At 51.4% G+C, this 21,424-nt stretch overlaps 4 protein-coding genes across 4 annotated transcripts; 3 read left to right on the forward strand and 1 right to left on the reverse strand.

Annotated features, from left to right (window-relative positions):
* Window positions 1–12,625: 12,625 nt before the first annotated feature.
* Window positions 12,626–13,365, reverse strand: N0V89_000108 (uncharacterized protein; the record flags this gene model as incomplete). The annotated part of the gene is made up of 2 exons (XM_056208933.1): window positions 12,626–13,101; window positions 13,341–13,365. 2 exons carry the CDS (start codon window positions 13,363–13,365, stop codon window positions 12,626–12,628), a joined length of 501 nt encoding a protein of 166 aa, XP_056075755.1.
* A 3,256-nt stretch (window positions 13,366–16,621) lies between these two features.
* On the forward strand, window positions 16,622–17,275 carry N0V89_000109 (uncharacterized protein; the record flags this gene model as incomplete). Its single annotated transcript, XM_056208934.1, has 2 exons — window positions 16,622–16,723; window positions 17,063–17,275. The coding sequence occupies 2 exons, from the start codon at window positions 16,622–16,624 to the stop codon at window positions 17,273–17,275; spliced, it is 315 nt and encodes a 104-aa protein (XP_056075756.1).
* Window positions 17,276–18,845: 1,570 nt separating this feature from the next.
* On the forward strand, window positions 18,846–19,400 carry N0V89_000110 (uncharacterized protein; the record flags this gene model as incomplete). Its single annotated transcript, XM_056208935.1, has 1 exon — window positions 18,846–19,400. The coding sequence occupies one exon, from the start codon at window positions 18,846–18,848 to the stop codon at window positions 19,398–19,400; it is 555 nt and encodes a 184-aa protein (XP_056075757.1).
* A 385-nt stretch (window positions 19,401–19,785) lies between these two features.
* Window positions 19,786–21,358, forward strand: RAM1 (CAAX farnesyltransferase (FTase) subunit beta; the record flags this gene model as incomplete). The annotated part of the gene is made up of 2 exons (XM_056208936.1): window positions 19,786–20,234; window positions 20,329–21,358. The coding sequence occupies 2 exons, from the start codon at window positions 19,786–19,788 to the stop codon at window positions 21,356–21,358; spliced, it is 1,479 nt and encodes a 492-aa protein (XP_056075758.1).
* Between the last annotated feature and the right edge of the window lie 66 nt (window positions 21,359–21,424).

The following is a 21,424-nucleotide window of genomic DNA, read 5'->3' on the forward strand; positions in this document are numbered from 1 at the left end:
TTCGCAGGCCTGTTCTACTTCTCACTCGCTTTGACACCAACCGTATTTCATAGAATGCATTGCTTGATGTTTTGGAAAGCACCCGCAGCACAGCACATGGTACGCCCTGCAAGATTTTTAAGCTCTCTGCGAGGTCGCTATTGAAGTAAGGAACGGGGTTATATGTGCGTTCGTCGTCTGACCCGGCGCTTGGGGTATTAGATCCATCACGCGGTACCGGAGATAACCATGATCATCACGAAAGGTACATGTGGTGCACATCGGACCTAGCCATATATTAATCCCCTTCCTCATGTGCTTCAGATGTAGGAATGCTTCGCAAGTCAGGAGAGCCGTGCCATATCTATGTTGTTGCGTGTCTTAGACAGATCCACGCATACAGCTGACACAATCTTTAAGACAAGCCGCAGCGCAGCACATCAAGTCACACTGGTCTTATTTTAGTCCCCTGAAGGGTGGAGACAGTCCTGTGAAGATAGCATGAGGGGACTGACCGGCCTCTTATAGGCAGGAGCCATGTGAACTTGCCACAAGGGCTGAAGAAGGCAGTAAACAACGCACAATATGGGGTGTCTTGGGTCAAGCCACACGCACATCACAGAGGATCGGGTGGTTTTTGAACAAGCTGCGCGTACACATATAGAGGCACTCCGCTAAATTTCAAACAGCACACGCGGCACAGCACATGCGATGTTCGTTGCTGCTTTTCGGTCCTCCGCGTGAAGAGGTTGAAGTCAGTGTGTGGAAGAAGAGAAGGAGATTAGAGCGATTTTTATGCGCGAGACTCATCTTGAATAGAGCGTGGACTGCGATGAATGGTGGTGATGATCCACGTCGTCATAACGTAGAGGTTCGAGGTGTTAGGCTAGAGATGCAATATTAAACAACAGAAGACTCAACAGAACATGTTCGGCCTCGTCTCGGAATTGGGACAAGCTACACTCACACGTCCATAATGGAGTGAACATGTTGGACGAGCAACGCACAAACGGCTTCTGCTCCTAGAGTTTCAAGACAGCGCTTCGTGCCACACATGGAATTCTGTATTCACATCTTTTAGTCTTCCGACTTTAGAGAGGTGGCGGGTGGTAGTGTGAAGCAATATAGGTAGGGAGGGAATGAGAGCTTTTATAGATGTGTGGCATCTGGGTTCTAGCGATATCTACGGTGGGCAGTGATGATTGCCATCATCATCACTATCGGTCCGAAGACCACACGGCATGTTCTCCCGTTCTTTGCTTTCGGATGAAACGATCCCCATGGAGGGAAGTCAGTGGGCGTTTGGGGGCACATCGCATAAGGAACATGTCCATTCTGCTTCTCGTATTCCATAGGAAGGTATTGGAGAGTCGGGTTTACATAGGTCCATCGTGGCCATGATTGTTGCCAGCAAGCTCGATGAAGCACATCGATTGGAGTGAGAAATCCTTTCTGTTCCTGCGTTGTGGGTGAATATAGTATAAAGAAGAAATCATGTTGAGGAGAAGGCGTCGATATACCCATAACTAACCTAAACTCTGCCATAGCTAAAGGAGACTGGTGAAGTGGATGAACATATACACCGGGAAGATTGACGCGTTGAAAGTCTATTTTGGCGAGAAATTCACAAAATATGCTCCAGGATTCCATGGAATCAAGCCGCCTGCGTATGCCTCATCAATGGCGTAGCTTTTGCAACGCACGCAGCTCACAAATGGTTGGTGATTGCAAGGCTTTGTCGACCAAGGCGCGGCACAGCACATGCATGATCAGCTTCCGATCTTTTGATCTCTAACAGAGAGGGTAGGAGTGTAAAGAACTTCAGCATGGCGTCGGGGTGGGTTTATATACCATCCTTCCTCTGGATTTTCTTATAACAGGCGACGATGGCTTCGGCGCGATGGTGATGCTCACCACATCAGACATATGCTCATGCCAACGTAGATTTTGAATACAAACGTGACATGAAATTCAGCTTCTTGCATTTGGAACAAGGCGCGAACCCATGGTGCGCCGGTGGAAGTGGTGTTAGAGTCGAACGCAATGCAAGACATGCGCTATCTGTAGCAGGATTTTGGTTCCCACGGGGCATGGCAAATGAGCGTGAGAGTCGCTACAAGGGTAATGTCCGGCTTTTTATACACATTTTGGATCTGGAAATCGCTCGATTGGTCAACGGCCGGTGAAGTACGTGATGGTGGTTTTAATGATCGTTTTCTGCTGATATAAGATTTGAGAAGAAGTAAGACCCACAATTGCGCTTGTACTCTCAAGGCAGGTCAAAGGCATGTAAATGTCGAGCGTGAGCTTTGAGCACGCAGTACATTTGGAGCATCCCAATAGATTTTGGTAAACACCTGTAGCGCAGCACATCAATACTGCCCACTTTCACGTCTGCTCTCTGTTAAAGGGTGGTACGAGTGTATTGTACAGCTCCTGTGGTGGCGATTGAGAGGGGTTTCCACCTTGTCAAGTAGCGGAACTTGGGTGCGGTCATATTCCCCAGAGCATAGTCGAGTTAGAAATACTGTTAACGAACACAGCATTGCGACAACCCCACAGGTTTCAGATTGCAACACAGCTAACGGATTGACTGAAGCATCGAACTTAAGTTAATTCCTCATATATAGACTGTTCCAGGAATTCGTTGCGAAGGCAAATACGTGAAATCAAATGAGTGTGAGATTTATCTATCTACTAAGGGAGTGTGGCAGTGCTTATCTCTGCTAGAATGAATGACGATAGTCGTCAGAACGCCCAGTCTTCTTAAATGGTGCTTACTGAAGATGTGTGTCGGTGCCCCTGTTTGGAAGCACACCAGTCAGAGGGAAATGGAACGCCCAATATGCTAACAAACAATGCTACAGATAACCATCATCATGAATACGTGAAACTTCTCGATGATTCCGCGATTCGTGTCGCTGAGAGGCTAACATCCCCGTATGTGCGGAACCAGATGCAGGGTAGACTCCTTCAGAATATGGTAGTCGTCGAGCGTATGACCGTCTTCGAATAAGTGCCCAGCATAAACAAGGCGCTGTCGATCTGTAGAAATGCCCTCCTTTTTCTGAACATCGAGCTTGACTTCGTGAATGAGATCAGAGCCGTGGACGTTGAGCGTGACTGTCTTGCCAGTGAGAAGCTTGATAAAGATCTGCATATTTCCTTTCCGACGCTGTTGTTGGGTCCTGTACGACGTTAGCATAGCACAGAAGCACGCGTCTGCCGATATGCTCACGAACCACATCAACAATACCGAATCGTGCGGACGAGACTCAAGGCGGCTCCAGTCTGAACGTGATAGTCCGAGAGCGTACGATCATCTGACATTTGACAACCGCGAAAGATGAGGCGCTGGTAGTGCACAGGAGCTCCATCGCGATCGTGAATCATTGATTTGATGTGAAACAATGTCTCGTTTGATCGAACAGCAAGCTTGAACGAACCACCAAGCACGTCTCGAATAACGATCTCTATGTTCTCGACGCGGGGCGACTGGGTGGGAAGAAGAGGGGCTACATACGGAGGCTTGGATTCGAGTGGCTTGTCGTTGCGGTGCTTGGTCTTGAAGAAGAACTTGTAGAGCGCCGCCATTTGGGCCAAACGCTTCTTTCGATTCTTGGTATCATCGTCGCTGGCACCCTGCGGGTTGTGGTGAAGCTCAACCCCCAAAACGGACTGAAGCTCGGCGTAGAACTTTGTATCGAGCACAGCTGCATGCCACAGATAGTCCACTGTTCATCATTAGTGTTGCTTCGTTACTGAAACCCCCATCCTGCGACTGGAGGCAAGGCAAGTATGTATGCGACCTACTGATCGGGGTCGGGCTAATTTTGGTGGCGTCAACATCCACAGTCCAGACCTTGATTGCAAGAAGACGCCGAAATTCTTCAACTGCCAGCGCGGACGTAACACCATGCTTGCGCGGACAATTGTTTGCCTTGGCCTTCAGAGCGTCGTAGAAGGCATTGCTGAATACAAACTTGATGGCATTAAGAGACAAGATGTCTTTGTAAGCGGGATGAGCGTTGGGAATGTGAGCATCAGGGACGACTATATCTTTTTAGCTTCATTTATGGACTAAGTGGTCGGATCACCCTACCAGAATCGGTACCAATCTCATCGTTAGACTCATGCTCGGACTCTTCGTCTGACTCATGCGTGTCCTCGTTATTCAGATCGTCTGTTTCATCATCTGATTCACCATCTGAACTATCCTCAGGGTCATTCTCTGGGTCGTTGCTTGGTCGGTCCCTCTTCGCTGGCTTCGTTGCGGCCTTCTTCAGCGTGGCCTTCTTTGCCGTAACAAACTTTGCTCGGAGATTTTGCGGGCGCTTCGTGGTCGGCTGAGGAGTGGTGGCTGTCTCCTTCACGGCAGCAGATCGAGAGCTGCGACGGAGTGACGGCGCAGGCCCAGGGCCAGCGACAACGTCAAGGCCCGCTTGCTGAGCCTTTCGCTTGGGTGGCATGATTATTGTGTCGATGTTGAGCTAAGTTGAATGCGCAGAGAGAGTGCAGGGTGGAGAGCTGGTGAAGGGAGAAGGGTGGCTTTATGAGGGCGGAGGCTGCACCGCTAAATAAGGCGCTACACGGCCGCGAGGTTGCGCGAGAGGTGAAAGAGGGTGACCGGAGCAAGCAAACACCTTCCGTTGAGAGTGGTAAGTTGAGTGCTGTTGATAAGCATAGCGACATCATTGTACCTGTAAGGAGCTAGTCACTATCAACAAGAGTGGCCACGAAAGTGGTCCATGCGAGACCCTTGCGACCGTACGCCCTCACCGTTCGAGAGTCAACCCTCTTCTTCCGTGTCTTTGTTATTGAGAAGAGAGAATCGTTGCGAAATTGTTTCTCTCACGTTGAACATTTGCTTCAGCTAAAGGCTCCGAAAGTACCGCCCGTGCACGTAGATATACATGACATGGACACGGCGGTCAACTTAATTATCTTCCCGTACCTCTCCAAGAGATCCCATCTGCAGATCACGAGAAAGGGTTGTAACTAAGAGTCGCATTCTTCCACAAGCACTAGAATGGAGAGCTTGCTCTCCGCATGCCATTTTCCATTCCAAAAGAGCAGGAGGCACAAACAGCGTTCATGAGATCACTAGATCTTTATCTATGACAATTGTTTACCCTGTTACGCGCTGCGCTTCTACCTCAACTACTGGAAAGCGACCACCGAACGGTAACTCATCGCATCGGCATTCGCGCGTAGGCAAGTCATTATAACCTACATCTGTGTCCAATCCTCTGTCTTGACACTCTATGATTTCTTACAGGATGCTTCAATGAGGTGATGAAGCGTGTTGTGTGAATGGGCCCAGAACGGCCAGAACAGAGCTTTCATGGGAACTACAATATCACTTCGGCTATTACAAGACTCAGATGATCTGTCTGCCTAAGGATCAATACTTCTATGTGACTAAGTCCATGTCTCCTTCCGAGTCGCGTTATGCTTGTAGCCCATCACGCTATGATGAAGCGCATCATTGTTCGCGAATGGTGGAAGTTAGTTCAACCGTAAGGGTATATAAGCATGTGCAAGGCCCGTCGTGCTTCACGCTTCATAAATCCTACGCTAGTGGACTAAAGGATGACTTCACTACGACGTATGGGGATGGACCAAAACACATGATCCCAAAACGTCATGTTCCCGCTCCTGGGTGGCATGACCGACAACAACGACTACGATACCGCGTCGAAAACTCCATTCTACTTCCACCCATGGCGGTTGTTGTGCTCTCTCTATGCGCCTCGTCTACCTGGCTACAACATCCCCCATGTTTGCGACCTCGATGAAGATTTGCTTCACTCTTCCATGATGATGAACGCTCGACCAGCATGGTCGACTACGGATCGAGATATAGGCCCATCTTTCCACCATAAGGTTCCTACACAAGCAAGCATCCTCCGTGGAGACCAAACGGCGATAATGTGGCGACAAGGCAGGGTCAGAAACACCAACAACAGCAACGACATGTTGCTCTCTCGGTAGAGCTCAAAGTGCTAAGCGTAAGAGTCGATGGGCTTCAGAACGATCCTGGCTGGTCACATGCCCGCGTTGGCTCCCCTTTTGCAAAAGGAGCATGCTGTTTCCCAAAATCACGAGCTCCAAAGTCCCTCGCTTCCACAACTTGTGATGATGATCCGCATCACTAAAATGCGACAGTGTGGGTAGCTGTCATGAAATTGGGACAGTCAAATATATATAATCTACTTTGTACTATTTATTCTTGCCTCACACTTGCCGCCTCCTTTCGAGGAGACTAAAACCGGTCCTACTATCTTTGCATGGTGACTGAAGGTGTCCTGCAGACTTTAAATTTTGCCTTCCTGCTTCGTCTGGAGACTACGCAACCCATGTCCGCTTTGGGTTTTCTTGTTGTAAATAAAGAGCATCTTTCCACACCTGTCCCAGTCCAACCTTGTAAAAGTGCGGCGATGACCTGCATCATTCTTCGTAGATGAGCGCGTAGTCAACGTGGGTAGAGGGATTTAATCCATGTGATCCTCTCCTCCTAAACTCCTCCCGCTCACATCTATTTGATAGGGACTAAAACTTACATACAGGGCATTGTATGGGGCTTGACAAAAACCCTTCCTGAGTACCCATGCTGCCTTGCCGGTGTGGAACCAAAAGCTCACACTGGAAGCTCCGATGTGGACTAAACTCTGTTCGTTTATAGTCACGTCGTGCCCTTTGACTCGTCTGTCAGCCATGTCGTTGCTGCAAACACGAAGTTGGATTTTCGTACTTTTTGCAGTGCATTGCGAATCTGAGATGGACCTCCTCAATCTCCTCACTCAGTTCCCACACTTCCGCCTCACCTTCTCAGTTTGACGGAAAACGCGAGGCCAAGATGGCATAGAGACAAAAAGAGGAAGGGGACAAGCTATGTGTTGCCTCTCTGGGTCGGGCCAGAACAATCCCATCGCACATTCGATGGTGGCCGAAAGTTGCACGACATCGGACACATTTGGGCCTCCTGGATAGGACTAAAAGCTGATCTGGAAAGCGTTATGAGGAATCAAAGCCTCGCGACCTTTAAAGGGATGCCATCTGTTCCAGCTTTTCTTTATGCACATGAGATCCAGCGAATACTCAGCGGTTCCGTGTACCGATCCAAATTTACCAAAACTAGCCACTATCACACACTTACGATGTAGCTCTGCATCGCAACACTCAGCAAAGGCAGAAGCTGGTTTGGGATGCTCGAGGCTATATATACCCCCCTTTTCTACCATGGGATGCCCCACTCACACTTCTACTACAGGTTCTAGGTATGACTAAAACACTTACTTCGCACAAAACATGTGACGAAAAGCGATAGTCTTTTAGGTCCTCAAAACAGTGGGGCAAGTCGCCCAGGGACTCCACAACCTATACGAAACAACCCATGTGGTTTTCCCTCATCGTTCCTGGTCTCCATGAAATGGGTATAACTCTGCGTCAAGCCATCATAACGGTTTCTATTCAAATGTGTGGCGACATCTATCTGATGAAGTTGCGCATCTTCACGAGACCAATGGCCTTGAACAACCTTCCAATTGTGGAAGCAGATTTGCGATGCACGAAGGAAGCTATTTAAACCCGTTCATTCTCCTCTGTCTATCCTTACACTTCTACTACTCCTCCTAGGTGTGACTAAAATATCGCTACCTTCAACGCATAGGGATGACAAGCGCTGGAGACCACTCATATGTTGTCTTTCTGGGTGAGACAAAAGATGCGACGCATGGGATCTGAGATACGAATAACGCAATAATGCGCAGTATCTCACAGAGATGATAGAGCCCTCCATCTCACGACCTCCACGAGCGCAATTGGGAGGCCTGGAGGTATATAAATTCCATCTTGCCCGTCTATCCATCCTCACACTTCCACCACATCTCCTAGGTGTGGCTAAAAGTCCCCAGGGCAAGGTCACCTGTAGGTAGACTAAAGCGACGAGTGGACAGACTACATGTGGCTGGACTAAAAAGAAATAACCGGGCAATTCATGTTGTCTCCTTCGGGTCCAAAACTTTTACAAATCCTGACACATGTGAACCAAAGCCACCCACCTCTTCGGCCATGACCTCTCTGTCTTCCATCTCCCACGCATGCACATCGCCACAAAGTCTCCGCGAAAACCTCTATGGTATGGGTCGGAGTGGAAGACTAATGATGAAGCGCATCTTCACGAGTACCAACACACCTATATAGTCTAGCGAAGATAGTGTAGAGTCGGGATGAATAGAAGTATATAAACCCCCTCTTTCGCCCCTTAATGCTCTCTACACTTCCACCACACCTCTTAGGTGTGACTAAAACGAAAGACCAAGCAACACATGGTGTCTCCCGGGTGGACTAAAACCATACCGACAAACAATTGATGGTGTCTCCTGGGTGGACTAAAACGAAAAATTTAAATAGTTCATGTTGTCTTTGTGAGCGGGTCATTCTGGCATATGTGGACTAAAGCCACTCACCTCTTCGGCCATGTCCTCTTTGTCTTGTGTCCATCTTTACCATGTATGCATCATCACAAAGCCTTGGCGACAGTCTTTATGGTTTTAGATCGGGGTGTGCCTTACTCTGATAGTGAAACGCATCTACCAGCGACAGTGACGAAGGACTTAACATCGCGAAGTTGGGATGACTAGAGGTATATAAACCCCTCTTTCCGCCACAAAGCTCTCTACACTTCCACCACACCTCCTAGGTGTGACCAAAACCAATTTCACAAGATCCTATGTGGGTGGACTAAAACGAAACGGCCAAGCAACTCATGGCGTCTCCTGGGTGGGACTAACACGTCTCTCCTCAAGCCCCATGGCCTCTGTGTCCGCCGTTATCATGCACGCATATCGCGTAGGAATGAACCACATATCCCTAGGCTTCTATATTATTAAGCAGTGTCTATAGCGCTAGGCGATGGTAATATTCAGCATCACACAGCAAAGGTTACAAAGTGCTCGACATCGCGAAGTTTGGATGACTGGGGGCTATATAAACACCCTCTTTCCGCCACAAAGCTCTCTAAACTTCTACGCCTCCTAGGTGTGACTAAAAGCAAGATAAGAAGTACCAATGTGGGTGGACTAAAGGATCAAGCAACACACTACATGTTGTCTTTCTGAGCGGAACCAAAAGGACTCTGTCTAGGAAATGAGCTAAAGCCCTCAGCCTGTTCGGTGATGCATTGTGTTACGCTGATAAAGCGCATCTTCACGAAAAATGACGAACTTATATCACTCGGAGTCGGGATGGCTGGGGGTATATAAACACCTTCTTCCTACTACAAAATCTCTTCCTCACACTTCCACTATTCCGATTTCACAAAGGACCATGTGGGTAGACTAAAAGTGAACAACTATACCGGCATGTTGCTGGTGGGTGGTACCAAAACTTCATCCTTGCTGGCATGTGTGGACCAAAACCCTCCACCTCTTCGGCCATGAATTTTGTGTCTGCCGTTTTCTACGCACGCAGATCGTGTAGGAATGCATCGCACATTCTCACACTTCCTTTGTCGTCCGATGCTGAACATCGCTACCGCTTCACGATGGCGAATTTTGGCATCATACAGCGAAGGTTGCGAAGTGCTCAGCAGCTTTAATCTGTCCAAGTGCACTCAGGATGAAGGGGGGTATATAAGCACCCTCTTCTCACCACAAAGTTACTTCCTTACACTTCTACCGCACTTTCTAAGTGTGACTAGAAAAGAGTACATAGAAACATTATGTGGGTGGACTAAAAGTCGACAACTACGACAGCTGATGTTGTCGCCCTGCGTGGGACTAAAAGTGATTCCAGCTACATTTCACGGAAAGAACACTACACCTAAGCCCTACGGCGCTGTATTTGAAATCATGATGATCATCAGCATCACACAGTGAAGTACAAATCAGTCGACGGCGCTAGCAAAGGCAGCCCGGACTCGGGATGAGGGGGGGGTATATAAACACCCTGTTCCTACCACAAAATGTCTTCTTCGCACTTCTACGCCTTCTAGGTGCGACTAAAAACCCGAAAAAGTCCCGAGATGGAGTGGGACCAAAAATTGGATTCAAACCGACCCATGTTGTCTCCCTGGGCGAGACTAAAAGTGAATCAGCTACACATCATGGGAAGAAGAGCGCTGGAGCATTACTTCGCACGTGTCACCGCGCCCGAGCCCAATGTGTCGTAGTAAAGAGCGATGATTATCAGCATCACACAGCGAAGGCTGTGAAGTGCACGACAACCTCTATAGGATAGCGCAGAGGCAGGGTGAGTAGAGGTATATAAACCCCTCTCACCCCTCAAAGCTCTCTACACTTCTACCACGCCTCCCAGGTGTGACTAAAAGTGAACCAGCTACCCGCCATGGGAAGAAGAGCGCTGGAGCAGTAGTCCACACGTCCGCCCGCACCCAAGCCCAATGTTTCGTAGTTGACTTCATAATGATGAAGCGCATCTTAGCCAAGATTGCGAAGTGCTCAACAGCTCTAGTAAAACCAGGCGGACCCGGGATGAGGGGACGTATATAACCACCCCTTTTCTACTACAAAACGTCTTCTTCACACTTCTACCACACTTTTGGGCGTGACTAAAAGCTATCACGATCTTTCCATGGGAGGACTAAAATCCAACCTACAAATGCTAAATGTTGTCTCCCTGCGTGGGACTAAAACTGCAAACCCCAATCCCCATGGACGAAGCGCGGCGCGCTGGAGCATACGCACAATATCCTGAACTTCCTTCACACATTTAACCGCGCATAAGGCTAGGGTGTCGTGTTTGAAGAGTGGTGATTATCACCATCAGACAGCAAAGTTGCGAAGGCCTCGACGGCGCTAGCAATTGCAGTGCTGAAACATATAGAAACAGGCCGTACCGGTAAATCCAGGTTAACACCAGACATCTCGCGCAGCCTACCCACGCTTACGTAAGGTGAACACTCCGAGCCACCACCTTCCCAACTCACCGAAACGATAAAGTGGATAAACTACACTCCTCAAAGCGCAACACGCCCTCCACCATTTCTCCAATCCAATCCAATCCCTGCACTAGATATGAACAATTACGTCCCTCCCTATCCCTGTTAACCCTTGAGACTGTCGACACGCCCATCGCACACACCATTCCTAACAGGCTCGATCACACAGTGGAGTGCATTCCCCTCAAGACGCTCAGGCGTGAACGAGTGGATGACGCCTCCGGGATGGTGGCAGTGGTGAAATACCTGGCCTTGTGGGTGGACCGTAGACATGCGCTGGTAGATGAGGTGGCGGAGCACGGCTAGGGCTCTTGATCTGTCGGCAGGAATCTCACAGATGATATACTGAGAATGGCAGGGCCTCCGAGATCCGCCAGATGAAGGTCTTCAGTTGAGGCTTTGCTTTCGCCATGTTTTATCTGAGAATGCTGCCCTTTCAGGGGCTAGACTAGCTTAGCTTTTAGGAAGTGACAGATATTTGCCTTGAAGCTGGTGGGCCCTGTCGCATAGTGAGTTTTATCTAGCTATCTTGTGACCTTCCACCGATGCTCTCCCCAAGTAATCAGTCAATTCTAAGACAGCTAATGCGCAGCCATTATTGCTACGAGGTAAGACGCCGCCTTCGTTTTGTTTCAGCCAAAGCTATACAGCCACGAACAAATATAGACTATCGAACTCGACTTATAAAAGCATGTCCCACATGACTTGACACTCGTACGAGTACTGCGGTAGGCTAGGGCCAGTCTGCCCCGGGCGCTCGGTCCTCAGTGCAGGGAGACTTCCTAGTCGAAATTGAAAACCACGACGCCGAAAGTAAAGAAGCATATGGCGTGCTACAGACGCAGTCCTTTACGGTCAGCACGAGGTTTGGCAGTCGCCGACCGTTCAAAGGAGGAATCCCCAGTGTACCAACACGCGTTTCTGCAATCCACACGCCGTCACATCGTGACGTCTGCGGATGATTAAGCAAGCACGCCGGATAGTTCCATGTACGATCGATGTAGATACGGAGAAAGCGGCTTCAGATGGATATCATTTGTGCCAAACCATTGTTGGTATGCAAACCCTGGACAACAGAGATGTCGCCGACCTAGCGAGGCACCGCGTACCGGCTGAGCATCGTCGGTAGAGTCCGTGCGTCGTCCACATCGCACCACGTCACGGAACATTGGCGGCGGCAGCCCAAGACAAGTCTCATTCAACAATGCCGAAAGGATATCAATTTGATCGTCTCGTTCGTTCGTGAATACATCGTAGGGCCGTGTGGCCAAAACGTCGTTAATCTTCCTCTTTTGTCATCAACAGGATAAGAGAGTCGTGAGAAGTGAAACTGCAGTCTGAAAGGAGATAGCCAACCCGAAAGTCATCATCGCTGAACGCTGCAGTGCCGTCGCTATGCTAGCCTCGTAAAGGGATCCAATGAGAGGAGAGGAAATGCGAATCGAATATAAAGTGTCATAGTCTCGTGTCATGACTAGGTGGATGTGAACCGAAAGAATGCACGCTTCGAGGTAAACGAACGATCCAACGAACAAGGAAACGAACGCTAGTGGATTCGTGATAATCATGTCGTGAGAAATGCAGGTCGTAATAATCGTGGTATCGCTGAGCCTGAGCTCTTCAAGTCTTTTGTTGTCGTGGTATCGTCGCATAATGTTCAGATATGATTATGGGTATCGTGGTCTAACAGCGGACTCCCGCATCGCGAAGACAGTACGTGCACCGCTCGTACGCACGGATGGCACCACGGCCGCACATGCAATGGTAGGTGGAGGATGTGGAGGATTTACTGGACCTTCGACCGGCAGAGTCCTCCAGACCGTACTCTGAGCGGGGGCTGTTTCCGCCGCTTGAATTTGAGCTGTCATACTCGGTGGATGACACGGTGCCCCTGCGTCCGGTACCGATGGCAACAGGTAGGCCTTGGACGACACCGCCTTGGCCGGGACGCTGACCGGGGTACATGCCGTCGTTCACGGAGAAGTTGCGGCAGATCATGTAAGCGCGGGTGGCAGCGGCGTTCTTTGCCAATTCATCCGATTCGTACTCGACGTCGGTCGAATATTCCCTGTTGTTCACTCGTACAGTGCATCCGTATCCGAGGCGGGTGCGGTAGGTTTGGAAGAGTGGGTCCGGCCAGTGACGGCGCTGGCAAAGGCCTATGGCAAAATCAGCACAACGAATGATGGAGATTTGAAAGATTAGGATCAATTCAGAGCTCATGCACTCATGCCCACCGTTCCTGCACCGGTAAGGTGGTAAACGGTGTGGGGAAAGGGACGAGCCGCTCGGAAGCTGCTAATGCCATTGGCACCCAGACAAGTCATGGTGGGCACCTGCAAGATACCCACGATAGTGGTACGGGGTCACGAATTGAAAGGGATTGTAAGCACCATACCTGTAAGGTACATTATGTAGAACATGGTTGACGTGTAAAATCGATAGTAATTGGTGCGGAGGGCTTCGATGCAGATTCGTAAATCTCAGAAGGAACTGTGTGAGAGTAGTTTGGTGAACTGGCACACGCTGGTTGGTGGCGACGTGACGAAGTCCAAGAGAGGATATCGTGGCTCCTGTTGTACGACGGGAGATGCGTTGGAAGGCTTGACAACTACCAATGCAAGAAGTGACAGCTGTCTAGTCGAGGCCAGCGGCTATCGAGAACGAGCGAGAGCAAGGAGGGTAAGTGACCTGCAGAAGGGGAGTGGGAGGGGTGGGAACCATAAGTGCAGCAATGTGGGATGAAGTGTCATTTATTGCGGTAGCCGAGTGCAGCGCGCATCTCAGGATTAGCAACCGCGTCAAGTCCGCCTACCAGTAGGATGCGGAGGCAATTGGACGTCTGGAAATGAATAATCTGCAGGCTTTGTTGCGGCTCTGTGGAAACGACCCATATTGATGTGTTGGCGTGCATTTTCGCCAGTAAGTGCTGGGGTTCCAGAATTTTAGCTAGGGAAGGCATTAAACTGTAAAAGACACAGCTTCACCGGTCTTTGCTTTGCAGAGCGCGCATCATCAGGACTCGCCACCCTACTGCAGGAATAGCGTGATGAACGGCTGGTGATCGGAAGTATTGTCGAGGGCCCACTTCTCAAGGCTGTATCTCGACGTCCCGATCGGCATCTGGTCAGACCTGATGCGGAAGCAAAACGTCTACGTACCAGGACTCCGTCCTCGGCACAGCGAGACAGGAAGGCAATCGATATCAATGCACGCACGCCTCGTACTCGTCGAGCATAGGCCTGCCGCTAATGCATCGTTACAAGTGAGGAGAAATGCGAAGCACCGCAACGTCAGTGCTGCAAGCCCTGCCAGTGTTCCGTGGCCCCGAAGTGTATTGCAGGCTTGGCGCGAGGTGCTATATGGCCTCGGTCAGAGATTGGGGAGACGAACTGGATCAGAGGCCAGGAGAAGCCGGCGTGTTCCTTGGTGGTCGATGGAGCCACCAGGCGTCTGACGCGATTGCACAGAGCGCGGGAGTCGCGGCGGAGGGCGTGACAACTGGAGGGGCCCGTCTCCACGCTATCGTGACTGCGTGCAAATGCGAGTAGTGGCTTGAGGAGGACAGGCTAGGCGCCATTGTTGCTTGGGTCTCCCTAGTAACAGGGGACAGGGCTATTGCAAGCGGCAGAGATTGATTGCTGGAATCGAGGGTTGCTGGAGGCGAACGGGGTTTGGTGTTACCATGCAACTTGTATGCATTATGAGCTGGCAAACGCTTGCTGCTCTGGATTTTCGGGCTATCTGCGCCAAAGTCCCAAAGTGGACAGGGCCAAACGGCTGTTAGCTGTCGTTATGCGAGTGAGCAGCACTCGCCGCTGCGGAGAAGTCGCGGCGGGTCTCGAGAGCCTATGGCTCTGTTCGCCGCCATGCAAGCCAGCGTCGTCGCCATTCCGTATGCTTGGCACGACCGGGGCCGGCACAGGCGTTCCTGACGACGCAGCGCTGGGACTGTGCGTTGCACTGAATCAAAGACGAATTGAGAGAGTCAGCATCCCGGACACGCAGCGGGGTAGGCGGCCTGTTCACGTTGATTATCCGCGCTGTGCCAGACGCGGGCCGTCAGCAATCTGGGGATGGATGTCGGGCATGTCAGAGCAGGTGTTGTCAACACGAAGCATGGACGTTGATCGAAAGTCGATCGAGACGCCGGCGATCGACGGGTGACAGGCGGCGGCGGGGCTGCTCGTTCAGGACCCTGCCGAGTCGCGGATGCAGACAGCAGAGGTTGCAGTGGAGAGTGTCGAGACGATGGAGTGAGTGCTGGTAGCGGTACAAGCACGACGACCGGGTCCACTGCGCGTCTGGTGTGGGTCCAGGGCCTGGGGTGGCCGGCCGGACGTACCTGCTACATGCGCGAAAACAGAAGGTACGCGCGCGGGCAGTGAATGGCCCGGCAGATCGATTGGCAGAGCATCGCAGAGCATCGCAGAGCAGTGCGCATCGCTGTCGACCATGGGCACAGGCGTGTCACGGGCGGATAGCGATAGCGATGCTGTACTGTTGTGGGAGCGTTGGAAGCACGGCCGCCTGCGCAATCTGCGACGCTCGGCCTGGCTCTGGTCTGTCTGGTGGGAAAGGCGGTGAGCAGACGCGGCGTGGCAACACTGGCTCCAACGGCCCCTCTTAACATGCATACGCCGTTCAAACATCCAAGCAGACGTCCGACGGTTCAGACTGGTCTTGTAAACGTTCAACTGTTGCGTTTGGGGAGGGCGTGAGGGCGTCCTATGGGACTGCCAACACGTCGTCGACGCGTTCGAATCGGCCTGCTTCCGGGCATCGACCCACCGGTTCATTCGCGCTGCTGGCTCTCCAACCACAAGCTCCTCCAGCCCTGTGAGACCAGTTGCCGCAGTACAGCACAAGGATGTCGAGGGCCGGAGCGCTCCCGCCTCGAGGGGTCTGGAGGGCCAACTGGTGCCGTGTCTGTGTAACATTGCCCACGCAGCCTGCCGCGGGGCGCCGATGCCACTCCACAGCGCCCACACGACGTGAACGCTGCAGTGGCCAGTCGCCACGAGCGAATTACCAAGCGTGCAAACTGCAACGAGGCTCGAGCACCGCACTGCTCCACCACGCTGCGTGTGCGAGGCCGAGCTAGATGGCGAGACTCGAAGCCGGTGGGGTGCGTGGGACGACTCGGGTGTTGTGCGAGTCGGCAACACCACAGCTGAAGTTTTATACCAGGACGTACTCCGCTTGTGCCACCGCCTTCATTTATGCTTTTCAATCATTGCCGGAAAGTAGACAATGCTGTTGCACTGGAAAGCTGCCGTCAACCCCGCAATGGCTGGCGGAACGAACTCCTACCTTACTCACCTCGATTCAAATTGTAATCCAGTATACGAAAACCATGCGAACACCAATTGTATAGCAATGGACCTCTCCGTAACTTTCCAGCTTGATCCAGCTCTCATGATGCCGAAACTCTGACATTGTCTGACAATGTCCGCTCTGGCTCTCCTCACTTATCCGAAGCTCCAGATGTCCACCATAAGCCATCTCAGCACCTTACATTTCACATTCTGCATTCATATCTCAAACCTCCTTGCTCTATCTCAGATGCACTAGCCCCCATTTCACACCGCAAACCTCACCGTTCACCAACCGACCCTCTAAAAACCGCAAATCCAATAATACGATAACCCCTACCCCACAATCCTTCATCCTGCCAACATGTCGCCCATCGTCCGCCTAACGCTTTTCAAAATCCCCGACCCCGCCGTCGTCCAACAGGCAGTCCAGAAATACTCCACGCTGTATCAGGAAGCGCTCAAGGTACATTTCCCCTCCCCACTTCATTCTTCATTTAGATCGTTGTGCACGAACAGCCTAGCACCGACATAAAGATATCGCGTGGAAAGTGATAGTATATCTTCGTTGATTGATTGATACTCACCGTCGATGTGACGAGAGGGAAATCTCGCATACATCATGCGCGTGCAAGCGTACCTAGGTACCGCGCGGCTACTTTCGCCCATCTCCCTCTGGTACTCTCGCGCGTCTAGTCCTGCGAGCGGATTGGCTGTTCGACACACACACACATGATTCACCACACACTTCCCCTCCACCACAGACACTCATCACTCACCACTCACTAACATCCCCTCCCTCCAGGACGGAAAACCCTACATCCAGATCTCCGCCGGCCACGTAACCCACAGCGACCCGCACAGCAGAGGCTACACCTTTGTCGCGCGGACCGTCTTCCTGAGCAAAGAGGATATGGATTACTACGATGAGAAGGACGAGAAGCATGGGGAGATTAAGAGTTTACTAAAGGGGAAGGTGGAGGAGGGGCCGCCGGTTGTGGTGTGTATGGATGGTTGAGTACCTAGGTACTGTAGTGAGATATCTGCTGTCTAACGTAATGCATTGGAGTGTACAACTGTTTCAAGGAAGATTATGTGAGTGATGTTGAGTGTAGAGGGGGGATGAGTATAACAGTGGGCATACTAGGCGTTGTAGGCGTGAATCATGATACGAGCTCTAGAGCGTTGGTATGATGAATACTATGCGTAAGGAGGGGCTATCATACCGCCATCTCCAAACTCCAGCAGGTGTTCGACGAACGTGAGAACGTAGAGGTCAGCGCGTGAGGAGGAGGAAGCTCAAGGTGAGGAGAGGTACGTGATGCCCTTTTCTTGATCTGATCTTCCATTGACACTTCTGTAGGGACAGTATATGACAAGCTAGACACGAGCAGTGACATTCGCTCTGATCCAATCCACATGCATGATTCCATTCTCTAGCTCATCTGTTCCGCTGGACTAGTGCTCCTGGAAGACACAAGTGAAGAGCGACTTGGGGCGCCATTCATTGTGTATCATTTTCTGTATGACATTAGCGTTATGTACCGCGGACGGGTTCCTAAATCAGGGAGCAGCCGACCAAGATGAAGCACACGTGGTAAGTATGGCATCTTGGTCTTGGTGTTGTTGCCTTATGATCGGTTGGGGATGGTAAGCTGCTTTAAGAGTGGACACTTGACAGCTCAGTCGGTTGCCCTACTTGTGGCAGGACGAGGTCGGGTGCGGTGGTTTGGTGTGTGAGTGAGGCTTTGGATTGGAAGAGTCAGAGGACGATTTAGGCGGCATGTTCAACTTCACAGGCTCTTATCCATAAGCAATGCTCGATGTCGTTTAGTTGGAGAAAGGTCATGATTCGCTCTGGTGTGGTAAAGTGCGACTTTGCGGAGACTCATTGGCAAGATAACAGCAGGTGGGGAATGGTAAATGAAGTGGTGATTAGCAGCGACACGCCATGTAATATGTAACATCAGTACTCTCGCAAGCCATCGATATCAGATTCTGCGTGCATGCTCACTTGCCCTACTGATAGCTGTTCGCATGAACAAGTCGGCACGTCTCCAATAAAGGTATATTGCAGCAATTCAATTTTCACAACCTCCGACGAAAGTAGCAACCGCGGACAGCTGTTCAATACATTCAAAATTTGTAAGTGATCCTCGCGAGATACATCCATTGAAAGATGTGAGGTCTGAACATGACGGTTGTCGAAGTCGGGTTTCGGGCTTCGGCTCCGCACACTCGGTGTGGGGTGTTGGTTGTGCAACATCGGGTCAACAAACGGCTGTTATAAGGGAACAATTACATTCCTGTTGATCTGTCCAGGCATTTGTTCCTGCATCGTACAATAGGGGGTCGCTTCCAAATACTCTTGTACTTGGTACCCACCACGCTAGCATTCGTCACTCTCCACCCACTTACGGATCTAGAGCATCCCGAGGGTGATTAATTGCAAAGGGCAACTTCCTCGGAAGGAAAATCCCGAACAGGGCGAACATTTATAGTCAGCATATCCCGTGCCATTACTGTCACGAAGGAACCCAGCATCATCCCGAGATAGAGACAGCCGAGCACAGCTCCCACTCCCAGCCATGTCCGCAATGCAATTCGAGAAGCTCACCCCACCGAAGCGATTTATCACGACGCACAGAGACGATGGCAAAGCCGTGTTCGAGGAGCGATTCGGCGAGGAGACCGAGATGCTGACTATGCCCGATGGCATCGCGTTCGGCCTCGACTGGACCGCAAAGGGCATCCCCATCAGCATGGAGAAAGACGAGGACCTCGAAGTGTACAGCGGCTACTTGAAGAACCCGCCGGGCCTGACCATCTCAGGCGGCAACGTCCTGCGCCATGTGGATATCCCGCCGAGCATGGAGTGCACCATGCACCGTACCGTGAGCTTGGACTATGGCATTGTGTTGGAGGGGCAGGTCGATCTGTTGCTCGATAGCGGCGAGCAGCGCACGATGAAGGTCGGCGACGTCGCGATTCAGCGCGGGACGATGCACCAGTGGATCAACAGGGACAAGACGAAGTACTGCCGCATGCTGTTCGTGCTGGTCGACAGCAAGCCGCTTGTCATTGCGGGGAAGAAGCTGGGCGAGGAGCTGGACGAGATGCCGGGCGTGAAGTCATCGGAATAGAGAGTTCTGGATGAATCAGGAGCATGTATGATTGATAGCAAAATTGTTTAACGCTGTGACGCTCAGGCGTAGGCGGGGCAGAAAAGTGGGCACTTGAGATGCAAACAAGCCGCGGCTGCCAAGCCATTGTTTCCCAATTAGAACCAAATATTCACGACCTTCAAACTGCACATATGTTACACGTGCATCCGCCATAAGAGACAATCATGTACTCCCACTAACTATTGTCTCGAGCGGCGTGGTTCTGTCAGAAAGGGCATGGACCTGTTTCTTCGGTAGCGGGGTATCGCGAACAATATTAACGGACCGTCCCGAGCATCCCATTGTTCTACCATCCTGGACGGATGTCATTTCAGGCGTTTGAAAGCAAGCCCAAGCAAACAAAATGGCGTCCTCACGCAGTCAGGACTCAGATGCGCCCAACCCTTCAGCACGGCTCGAGGAGATTTTGAACGACAAAATACGCATCCAAGAGCTACCTGACTCAGATCAGGAATACGAAGATATATCACCAGAAGAGGAGGCACACATGGCGTACCTCGAGAGTGTAAAAATACCCATCGTGGACACTTTCCAGACCGATTCGTCCGAGGCACAGGATGAGACGCTCGAAGCTGTTCTACCGTTCCTGGAGGGTAACCCCAACGACTACCCACTGAACGAATTCGGTATTCCGCATCTACAAAAAGAAAAACATATCAAGTTCTTGCAGAAAGCGCTAGGAGACTATCCGGCGCCATTCGCTATGATGGACGCTTCAAGGCCGTGGATCGTCTATTGGAGCTTGCAGGGCCTGAGTGTCTTGGGCTACCCCATACATGAATATGGCGAAAGGTAAGATTGGGCACTTTCATCCTCTTCTGCTTTGTTATATAACTTACCAGAACCATTCCCTCTTCTTCCTTTCGCCCTTGCTCACCTCTCCCAGAGTCATCCATACCTTCAAACTAGCACAACACCCGAATGGCGGCTACGGCGGCAACTACGGGCATCTCCCTCATCTAGCCGCGACATATGCCGCGGTCCTCTCCATCGTCATGGTCTCGTACCCTAACAAACCCTCAACCTACGACTCCATCAATCGCAAGACCCTCTGGCACTTCCTAGGCCAACTGAAGCAAGCCGATGGTGGTTTCAACATGACGAGCGGCGGCGAAGAAGACATCCGCGGCGCCTACTGCGCCCTCATCGTCCTATCCCTCCTCGACCTCCCCATCGAGCTCCCACCAGACGCTCCCGCCCGCAAACAAGGACTCACCACCTTCCTAGACAACCTAGGCTCCTGGATCAGCAAATGCCAGGCCTTCGACGGCGGCATAAGCGCCGCCCCGGGCAACGAAGCCCACGGCGCCTACGCCTTCTGCGGCCTAGGCGCTCTCTCCATTCTCGGCGCCCCCACAGATACCCTCCACAAGTACCTGGACATGAACCGCCTGATACACTGGCTGTCAGCGCGGCAGTGCGCCCCCGAAGGCGGCTACAACGGGCGCACAAACAAGCTCGTCGACGGCTGCTACTCCCACTGGGTCGGCGGCTGCTGGGCCCTCGTCGAAGCTGCCATACCGCCTAAGGACCCGCACTCTACCATTTGGAACCGCGACGCTCTCGCGAGGTATATTTTGGCAGCGGCGCAGTTTCCTAAGGGGGGGCTGGTGGATAAGCCGGGGAAGAGACCGGATGCGTATCATACGTGTTATAATCTTGCGGGGTTGAGCGCCGCACAGCATAAGTATATTTACGATGCTAAGAGGGATACGGTATCTAATAATCTGGATGCGCCGTTTCACTGGTACGCGAAGGGGAAATTCGAAGGTGGGACGAAGATCTGGGCGGAGGAGGATGAGATTAAGAACGTGCATCCGGTGTTTGTCATTCCGTTTGGGAAGGTGGAGCAGTGTCGGGAGTATTTTGAGGGGAAGGATAGGAAGGGGTTTTGGGATGGAGCTGAGGGTGGTTGAATGGTGTAGACAATGTCACTTCTTTTTTAGCTGCCATCGAAAGCTTTGCTGTTGAAGTGATTGTCT

This window comes from Didymosphaeria variabile (assembly GCF_027946475.1).
Source record: "Didymosphaeria variabile strain IMI 356815 chromosome Unknown scaffold_1, whole genome shotgun sequence".
NCBI classification, from domain to species: domain Eukaryota; kingdom Fungi; phylum Ascomycota; class Dothideomycetes; order Pleosporales; family Didymosphaeriaceae; genus Didymosphaeria; species Didymosphaeria variabile.